This window comes from Volvox carteri (genome assembly GCF_000143455.1).
Source record: "Volvox carteri f. nagariensis unplaced genomic scaffold VOLCAscaffold_98, whole genome shotgun sequence".
Lineage (NCBI taxonomy): Eukaryota > Viridiplantae > Chlorophyta > Chlorophyceae > Chlamydomonadales > Volvocaceae > Volvox > Volvox carteri.
The window spans coordinates 298,747-309,012 of NW_003307641.1; the positions used below are offsets into that span (position 1 = coordinate 298,747).

The following is a 10,266-nucleotide window of genomic DNA, read 5'->3' on the forward strand; positions in this document are numbered from 1 at the left end:
TGGCGCACGGCACAATGTACATGCAGTCATGTCGTCACAAGTGCGTATGCAAGAACAACAGGAACAACAACCAGAAGAACAAGAACAGCACCACAGGAACAGCGTGTGCACAGGCCACGTTGCGTCGGTCCTTTGCTATGATGTAGGAACGAAGAATAAGGCCTAGGTTCAAGTTTCCTGTTGCGCGTGGATGGCCATGCCAGAACAGGCAACATGATGGGTGAACTCGCACGCTACCAACTTGCCCCTGAGCACGCGACGAGCGGACATAGAAAAGAGCGCAGCGGGCCCCCCCCTTTCCCCCAACGCTCACGCAATAGACCATCCCAAGCGCTGCTGTCCGTATGGGCCGCAGCCGCCGTTCACACACGAGTTAAGTCCGACATGTATGCACCGTGAACATGTATGCACCGTGAATGAAACCCTAAGTGTGATCGTGCCCAAATACAACAGCACTGCCCAATGTCCAGAAGCCTAGCGCCGAAATCGTGGGACCCTGTCCGTCAAGCGTTAGGTGTCCAGTTGCTGTGTGGGCTAGGCGAGCGTGGCTGGGGTGTCATCGTCTTGGACTGTCACGGCGGTGGGCGTGTGGGCGCTGCCGGCGCGTTGCCGGCTCATCGCGTAGAAGGCCGGGCTGGCGGAAGGCGGCCCGCGCAGCACATTGTAGCCGCCCGGCCCCCGGGCCTTGAACTGCGCGATGTAGAGGGCCTCCATCTTTTGGGCTAGAGCAGGATTGGCGGTGCGCAAAGCGTATGATGGTCGACCCCGCCGGCTAAAGCTACACGTCCCCAACTGAAGATATTCTCGGTGGTTTACCAGCAGGTGTTGTGCTTCCTGCTGTCTGATGTCCTGAACGCTTCCTCTTCCCGCAGCCGTTTCAAGCGCCCAGTCTTGCAAGCTACGTTGTATGCTTTCATATCTTTTCATATCTTATTCAGCTCAGGCTAAGCAGCCAGCCAAAAGTCCGAGATGCATACCGCTTGTGACTGCGGCCAACATGCCCTGACGAGCGGCCTAACGCCGAAAAAATTACATACACTTTTACAGGCGCATTTTGAGAATTGAACGCGCGCATCCGCACGGCAAAATTCGCTCCTGGCTTTTTTGGGACGATGTACGAACTGTTTTTGGGCACAGTACGACCGGACACATTTGTGCGAGAGGCTGCTTAAATAGGGGGGTCCTTGTGACGCAGCTGCCCGCGTTTTCAAAGCACGTATGGTGTTGGATTGTAAGGTGCCCAAGTACGTTTGCGAGGAAGAGAATGTGGCCAGGCTGGAGAGGAAAGTGCAGTGGCATATTGGAATGTGAGATTAGCGTAAGCGAGTTACAGGGCGTTTTATTGCACGGGCGAATTTACGTGCAAATCTTTCACCGTAGCATCAGTCCTCAGTTCACTTCTTGGAACGAACATCAGCATAGGTGCAAGCCCTCTCGCTTGGGGGGATATGCAAACAAACATCCTGATAGGGGTAAACTCGCACGCTACCGAGCATTCAACCGAGCACATGCATGCTTAGTTGAATGGTGAGATGCGACCCCCCCTTCATTTCGTGCTCGGCAAGCCTGCCACCGCGTACCGGATATGTTGGCGATGTTACAGAACGCTGCACCTTGGTTTCTGTGCGCATTGCGTACGTTGCTCGACCCCGCCGACCAAAACTACACGTGCCCAACTGAAGACGTTCCCGGTGGTTGTGCAGCAGCTCTTGAGGCTGTTGCTGGCTGAAATCCATCCTGAGCTGTTGCAACACGGCTAACGCGGGCACGTCCCTATGCACAGCAAATAGCTGTTCCAAGCCAACAGCGGCGTCCATGTCACCGACAAGGCTCTAAACGTCTTATCTGTTCTGGTCCTTTTCCGCCAAGAATATTTATATACACTTGTACAGGCGCATTTTGCGAATCGCACGCGCGCATCCGCACGGCAAAATTCGAAAGAAAATTCTTTTGGGACGATGTACGAACTGTTTTTGGGCACAGTACGACCGGACACATTTGTGCGAGGGGCTGCTTAACAAGAGCTTGTGAGGACCACTCTCAACCGCCATAAATCATAGGGGGGTCCTTGTGAAGCAGCTGCCCGCGTTTTCAAAGCACGTATGGTGTTGGATTGTAAGGTGCCCAAGTACGTTTGCGAGGAAGAGAATGTGGCCAGGCTGGAGAGGAAAGTGCAGTGGCATATTGGAATGTGAGATTAGCGTAAGCGAGTTACAGGGCGTTTTATTGCACGGGCGAATTTACGTGCAAATCTTTCACCGTAGCATCAGTCCTCAGTTCACTTCTTGGAACGAACATCAGCATAGGTGCAAGCCCTCTCGCTTGGGGGGATATGCAAACAAACATCCTGATAGGGGTAAACTCGCACGCTACCGAGCATTCAACCGAGCACATGCATGCTTAGTTGAATGGTGAGATGCGACCCCCCCTTCATTTCGTGCTCGGCAAGCCTGCCACCGCGTACCGGATATGTGGTTCATATACCCCCCCTGGCGGACGGTGGAACCGTCCATGGCGGACGGTCTGCCGGACGGTCGACCGTCCGGCACAGCTTTCCGGGCACACATACCAACACATACCAACGTATTTTTGCACGAAGCAAAAGACATTTTGTTGTAGTTTATCCTGGTGCTCGCGGCGCGCGCGGGCGTGGAGCGCGCGCAGAGATTCCTTGCGCAAGCCGGCAGCACGGCATGCAAACTGCGTCCAGATGAGCCCTTTACCCTTGCAATTTGCTGAGCTTATAGTGAATTAAAGTTTTATAATCTTTTCATGGATAATGTAATGCAATGTGCTATACTGGGGGCTACATCGATGCAAGCGCTAGGCGCCAGCAAATGCATGAAATGTAAACAAAGCTAAAACTAGCATTCGGCTAAGTCAATTAGATGTAGGAGCATATTTATCTGGCGGTTTGGGGCCAGGATTGGACAGCAGCCATGGGCGACCTGTGTGCATGGGACCCTGTGTATCTGAGAGCCTGTGTGCCTGGAAGCCTAGGATTCTAAAAGCCTGTGTGCCTGGGAGTCTGGGAACGTGGGAGCGTGGGCGCCTGGGATTCTGTAAGCATGGGTTTCTGATCGCATGTTTACTTGGGAGCCTGGGATTCTGAGAGCCTGGGAATCTGGGAGACTGGGAGCGTGGGAGCTAGGGAACCTGGGAGCCTGGGATTCTTCGAGCCTGGGAACCTGGGAGCGTGGGAGCTTGGGGACCTGGGAGCTTGGGGACCTGGCAGCCTGGGGACCTGGCAGCCTGGGGGGCTGGCAGCCTGGGGACCTGGCAGCCTGGGAACCTGGCAGCCTGGGGACCTGGCAGCCTGGGGGGCTGGCAGCCTGGGGGGCTGGCAGCCTGGGGACCTGGCAGCCTGGGGACCTGGCAGCCTGGGGACCTGGCAGCCTGGGGACCTGGCAGCCTGGGGACCTGGCAGCCTGGGGACCTGGCAGCCTGGGGACCTGGCAGCCTGGGGACCTGGCAGCCTGGGGACCTGGCAGCCTGGGGGGCTGGCAGCCTGGGGACCTGGCAGCCTGGGGACCTGGCAGCCTGGGGGGCTGGCAGCCTGGGGACCTGGAGCCTGGGAGGCTGGGAGCCTGGGGATTCTGAGCAGCCTGGGATGCTTAGAGCCTGGGAGCCTGTGTGCCTGGGAGCCTGGGAACCTGGGAACCTTGCAGCCTGGGATTCTAAGAGCCTTTGTGCCTGTGTGCCTGGGAGCCTGGGAACCTGGGAACCTTGCAGCCTGGGATTCTAAGAGCCTTTGTGCCTGTGTGCCTGGGAGCCTGGGAACCTGGGAACCTTGCAGCCTGGGATTCTAAGAGCCTTTGTGCCTGTGTGCCTGGCAGCCTGGGAACCTGGCAGCCTGGGAACCTGGCAGCCTGGGAACCTGGCAGCCTGGGGACCTGGCAGCCTGGGGGGCTGGCAGCCTGGGGACCTGGCAGCCTGGGAACCTGGGAGCCTGGAACCTGGCAGCCTGGGGGGCTGGCAGCCTGAGCCTGTGTGCCTGGCAGCCTGGGAACCTGGCAGCCTGGGATGTTAAGAGCCTGTGTGCCTGTGTGCCTGGGAACCTGGCAACCTGGCAGCCTGGGATTCTAAGAGCCTGTATGCCTGGGAGCCTGTGTGCCTGGGAGCCTGGGAACCTGGCAGCCTGGCAACCTGGCAGCCTGGGATTCTAAGAGACTTTGTGCATGGCAGCCTATGTGCCTGGGAGCCTGGCAGTCTGGGATTCTGAGAGCTTGGGACCCCAGTCTTCACTGAAACCTTGGTATGGCTTGGTTGGCCTGTCCGCCATGCGCTGTGTTGCACAGACAGGCTGGCAGGCGGAATGCAGGACAAGGGCATAACCGGGTGCGGGGCGTGGTGCCGTGTTGGGTCTTGGGGACATGCGCAAGCTGTGCGCCAGCTCGGATGCCATACAATGGCCTCTTTCCACCGCCAAATGATCATTTACCCAGTAGAGCATTCATTGTGCCATTCAGAGCCGACAAAGGGATGGAACGACGTGTTGGGCGTGACGGTCAGTTTTTGCTGAATCCCTTTCACTAATGCCCAGTGCTTGTGGCCATTGCAATGACCTTATTGCATGATTCAATTGTTCCAGTGCGTTGGTGTTATTTAAGCAGGTTACATAAACAGGTCATTAGAATGCCGCGCGCGCGCCTTGGGATGTTGTCTTTTTTCTTTCGATTGCTTTCTCCTTTTATGCTAGAAGCCTTTTGACTATGTGCGTCACAATTTTGGGGTTAGTTTCTCCTGGCGAGTGTTTTGCGCGTTAATTGCTTGCCAAGGAGTGCAAGCTGGAGCATTAATTATTAGCGTCTCATGAATCATCTACATACAGATGTTTTGGAGCTTTGGACCATCGTTTCCATGACCGTCCGCTAGCCGTCCGCTGGAACGGTCAGGATGTACGGCGTTGCGGACACAGGGGACCGTCCGCCGGCGGGGAATATGTGGGCGATGTTACAGAACGCTGCACCTTGGTTTCTGTGCGCATTGCGTACGTTGCTCGACCCCGCCGACCAAAACTACACGTGCCCAACTGAAGACATTCCCGGTGGTTGTGCAGCAGCTCTTGAGGCTGTTTCTGGCTGAAATCCATCCTGAGCTGTTGCAACACGGCTAACGCGGGCACGTCCCTATGCACAGCAAATAGCTGTTCCAAGCCAACAGCGGCGTCCATGTCACCGACAAGGCTCTAAACGTCTTATCTGTTCTTCTGTTTAATTAAGTTTATGTATGTTATACTTTGCGCAACTTTGTAATTTGACTTTACTCTGAACAAGGTGCTGCATACAACTGCCTCGTCGCCAGCGCTTCATCTTCCGCGGCAGTTTCACGAGCCCAGAGTTGCAAGCTACGACGTTGGCTTTCGGTGCTTTGAGTTACTGCAAAGCATCCACGCAATAGTCCAGCCTGCATGCCGCGTGCGGCTATGGCCAACATGCCCACCTGCGCAACGCGCTGGCGCACCTGGTCCTTTTCCGCCAAGAAAATTTATATACACTTGTACAGGCGCATTTTGCGAATCGCACGCGCGCATCCGCACGGCAAAATTTGAAAGAAAATTCTTTTGGGACGATGTACGAACTGTTTTTGGGCACAGTACGACCGGACACATTTCTGCGAGGGGCTGCTTAAAAATCCATCAAGGAAAAGCAACATTACCCTTCAGTTTCTCCTAGTGCACTTGAGTGGGCCTCCCCTACTAGGTTCCTACCCTTCCAGGGAGCCTCATCCAAACAACTCATTGTCATGGACTGTAGAAAACGAGCCTTCGAGGCCGTGAATGCAGTTGCGCGTGGCGTTGACAAAGGCGAGCTGCTGTCTTTTCTGCGCAAGGTGCCAAATGAGGAACTCGCTACGTGGCCTATCGAGGGCCAAGACAATGAGACCATCTATGGATTCGTCCGTGCGGAGGCCCGAGGTGAGGGATTTCTCATCGGCGGCTTGGCCTGAGCAAAAGCAGCAGCTCTAACATCCCGCGGCGGATCAGTACGTACGCGACGCGAAGAGCGCGGTGAAGTGGGCTGGCGATCTCGCGGATTTACCTCTGCCGCTGTGGGCACAGCTGCACGGGTCCCAATGGCGACCGGTTGCCTGTCTGACCGATGAATATCCTCAAAGCGTGTTGGGGTTCTTTGCTCGCGACCTTGAAGCAGGAATCCGTTGTGCTACCCTCCCCTTGCAGGCTCGCTGCCGGCTGCTGCTGGTGAGCATTTCCACGAGGCTGTAGGGTGGAAATCGGCACGCGGTTTGTTGGTAACTGGCAGCACAGTGGGGCCATCATGTATTTGGGCGGGTGGGCTGTTGGTGGGGACTGCAGGGTGCGTGTGGGGTGTCAGACCTGTGCCACTACAGTGGGGCGCAGGGCCACCGTCCAGGCTAAACGAGGTCCATCCCGCAAAACCTTTCTCAAGACAACGTGTAGCCTTGCTTTCCTGGATTTCGTTGCATACATACTCACACACACCTTGTCCGTGACTCCGCAGGCGTGAGCACCGTTGTGGTGCCAGACGTGGACCGCCCGTGCGACCAGCAGGGTGAGCTTGTGTGGGCTTTGATGGTGGGGTGTTGGGAAACGGGACTGGACTAGTAGATGGGTCCAAGCGTGCGTGCTGGGTTGGGAAAATGCGGTGTTCAGTGCCAACTCATATCAGGCCAGGATGAAGTGTAGTTTATGGTGTAGTGCATTGTGGATTGTGGCACGCTAACCCTCCCTGCCGCTCCTCTGCCTCTGCAGTGGCAGCATGTTCGTCGCCCGCCCCTCTGCACCTGTCACCTATAGCTTGGTATGATGCCTGTTGCATCATGTGTGCTTTCTTTGTTTTCCCTGTTGTGCATGTTCAACAGGCGGGCTGCACCTGGCCTGGGTTGGCATTCCGCTCATGGTGCTGGCGCTGGTGGTCGATCGTGGCGTCGGCATCGTGGATGAAATAAAGCAATGCACGAAGACATTTCTTGAACGCAACAATGTCGCCCTGGCGACAGCATACCACGGTGTGCGTGGTGTCGGGCTTGTGGCCAGTGTTGGCCTGGGCGTGGTTGCAGCGGTTCACTCTTGTGTTAAGCGCCTGAAGGTGCAGCCTGGCCGGCCCCGCGTGTCGCAGCTGAAGCACCCCAAGCAGCAACTTGATCTGGCCCCTGCATCTGCGGGGGGCATGCTGCCGGTGAGGAACATAGAGGGGCGATTGGGCAGTGCAGGGTGCGTCAGTTGGCAGCAGTGGTGCATGGGGCTTGGGCTTGGGCTGGGCTTGGGCCGGAGGTGAGCGAGAGGGCTGGTGGAGGAGTTCTGAGGTTGTTGGTAGGTAGGGTGAAGCCTGCTGGAGGGGATTCACACAGCCGTGATTATTCCTTGGTGGCTCGCTTGAGTGATGGCCGTGCTCCCCTGCATAGATATGTGTGACCCCCTTCATGTCCTCACCTGCCTGCCTCTTCCCTCCCTCGCTTCTCCATGCGCAGGCTGCCGGAACGCAGGTGGATGCGTCGCAGGATAGCTGAGGTGGTGGTGGTGCTGGAACCTGGGGATTGCAGGGGTAGAGATAGAGGGCAGCTTGCACCTGTACTCTGGGTCGCAGTCACTTGGCTGGCCTGGGCATGTTTACCTGTGCCTTTATGTGCGCAACATGGCTCTGGAGCAAATGTACCCTGGTCGAGTTTGGGGTTTCATGAGTCTCAGCTAAAGGTCCTGGCTGCCGGTGAGAACACTGACGATGTTTCTGCCGGCGAGAACTTAGATGATGCTTCTGACTTCTTCTTTCACGTTCCGCACCAACCAGCGGCACGCGCTGCCAACCACATGCATAGCAATTGCAGGCAGTAGTTGCCTATCCGTCGCTGTTGGGTAAATACGCTTGGATGCGCAACTTGCCAAAACTGTTGAGTGATGCGTGGGAGCTTGTCAGTTATGTCCATCGAACCTCGTTGTCACACTGTGGCCACCTGTAGTTTTTATGTCATGTTCCTGCGATGAGTTTCTGCATGGTGCCGTGGTGAGTGGTGAGCAGTGGCGGAAGCGGTCCTGTTACGGGCCTGAAGTTTTGTTGTGGGTGTTTCCCAGCAGGAGTTTCCCACAGCACGGGTGTTGAGGTGGAGCTCTTACTTTTGGGTGGGGTAGTGGGCGGTGAGACGTGAGATGTCAAGAGCTTCATACAAGGCGCATGCACGTGCTGGGTGCGTTGCGCCAAGCAAGCTCCTGTAACATTTCGGGTGTTCATGAAGTAAGGAAGGTGTCGGTTCCAGTGCTTGTTTCACCGCTTCTTGGGGCTGGAGCACATACAGCCAATTTGGTGGGCACGTACTGCAAAGGCGGCCACACAACAGGCACCCATGGGGAACACGCGCGAGACATGAGCTAAAGGAACATGTCATCATTCAGAGGGATGATTCGAGGTGCATATGACCACGCTCTGTCGTGCATAGAAAGCCAAGGGTTATCATGGCTTTCCTGTGTTAGCAAAGTGAGCTCAGGCGCTTCATCGCAGGTTGATGGCCTCAGTTGTCGTACAGTGCAAGAGTTAAACTTCAGCAAACCACGTTGGTAGGTCACTCCTCGACGACATCATCACTGGCATGCGGCATAGGTCATCGCCAATCCCTCTAGCCTAGAGCAGCCTCGGCCTCCACGAACCAGGCTCGGTACCTTCCTCACAGCCAGGAACTATGTTGCCGCTGGAAGGTACCCCAATGCACCAATAAGGCTTATTGTGGCGCTCGGATCGGGCTTATATGTCCTGTTTCCGATAGCACAGCATCAGCACCACGTAAAAAAGTGTCGATATGCATAACACAAACTCACAAACACCAAGACACACAAACACAAACACACACTCACTCTCTTTCTTTTTTTGTCATGCACACACATACACACACACGCACACACATGCACACACACACGCACACACACACACACGCACACACACACGCACACACATGCGCACACACACACGCACACACACACACACACACATACACACACACATACACACACACGCACACACATGCACACACACATGTCCAGCCAGACGTGTACCTGTCAGACGGCAAGCAACCAGGAATTCACATGGCGAAGTATAAGAATTGGATGGGCCTGGCGGCCGAACAAGCGGGCAGGAAGGAGGTGCTCCCGCATATCACAATGTTTGTCCTGCGCTCAGCGAATCACAAGCTTATGCAGTTTAGGCTTTACTGTTGGGCATTGGCGGCTAACAGAGCGCGTAAGGGACGGCGTTATATCCCTAGGGAGGAGCGAGTATGCCCTTGCTGCGGCACTGATAGCCATATCGAGGATGAGAAGCACATTTTGCTGGACTGTCTGGTGTACGACAAAATCAGATCTGATATGGGTTTCCCACGCTTCGAGCACACAAAAGACGCTATGAGGTGGGAACCTGAACGCCTGGCAAGGATGCTGGAACGTATATGGTCCCACCGCAACTCTATCATTCCCTTTGGTCGTGAGTATCCTTCATCACTTGTTTCGTTGGAAGTGCGAGGTAGGATGGTGCTTATAGGCGATCTGGCAGCCCTTGAGCCCTCGGCTCGTTTTAGGGTGGTTTGCAGGTACGGGGAACGCACCCACGACCATGTAACAACAATAACAACAACAACACACACACACACATACACACGCACACACACACACACACACACACACGCACACACACACACACGCACACACACACACGCACACACACACACACACACGCACACACACACGCACGCACACACACACACACACGCACACACGCACACATGCACACACGCACACACACATGCACACGCCACCCTGAAGCCGAAGGAAGAAGGTACGAAGTCGGACTGGAGCCTTGTAATGAGTGATGCCGTTACCTGGATTACAGTCCGGTGTAGAACCATGGGACGTGCAATGATATGGAGTCTTAAAAGCTTGGTAATCAGATGGACGCCGCTGCATGGTGGCTACTGCTTTCAGTATCAACCTGGCTGGCAGGCCCCTTCCGATCAGCTTCACATCCGCAAGGCCAGAGCATGCAGCATCGCCAATGGTTTGACCACCTGCTCCCGTAACTTAAGAACCGAATACCGTATGCCAGTGCCATGGGCCCAGCACTCTCCCGGAAAGGCACAAATAGGCTACCCGCTGTCCCTTGTCTATCTGATACTGCGACCAGCGACTTTATGCATGAAACTGCTGGTCACAAGAAGGTCCTTTCACAGTTCAATTGATAGCCTGAAGCTAAGCATGCGTGGAGTGCTGAACATGTAGCGTGCGTTGTGAACACCTGGCACAAGAGG

General features: G+C 55.6%; 1 protein-coding gene across 1 annotated transcript; it reads left to right on the forward strand.

Annotated features, from left to right (window-relative positions):
* Positions 1–5,745: 5,745 nt before the first annotated feature.
* Positions 5,746–8,688, forward strand: VOLCADRAFT_99907 (uncharacterized protein; the record flags this gene model as incomplete). The annotated part of the gene is made up of 7 exons (XM_002958551.1): positions 5,746–5,917; positions 6,182–6,202; positions 6,483–6,533; positions 6,844–7,255; positions 7,453–7,688; positions 7,939–7,982; positions 8,644–8,688. The coding sequence occupies 7 exons, from the start codon at positions 5,746–5,748 to the stop codon at positions 8,686–8,688; spliced, it is 981 nt and encodes a 326-aa protein (XP_002958597.1).
* Between the last annotated feature and the right edge of the window lie 1,578 nt (positions 8,689–10,266).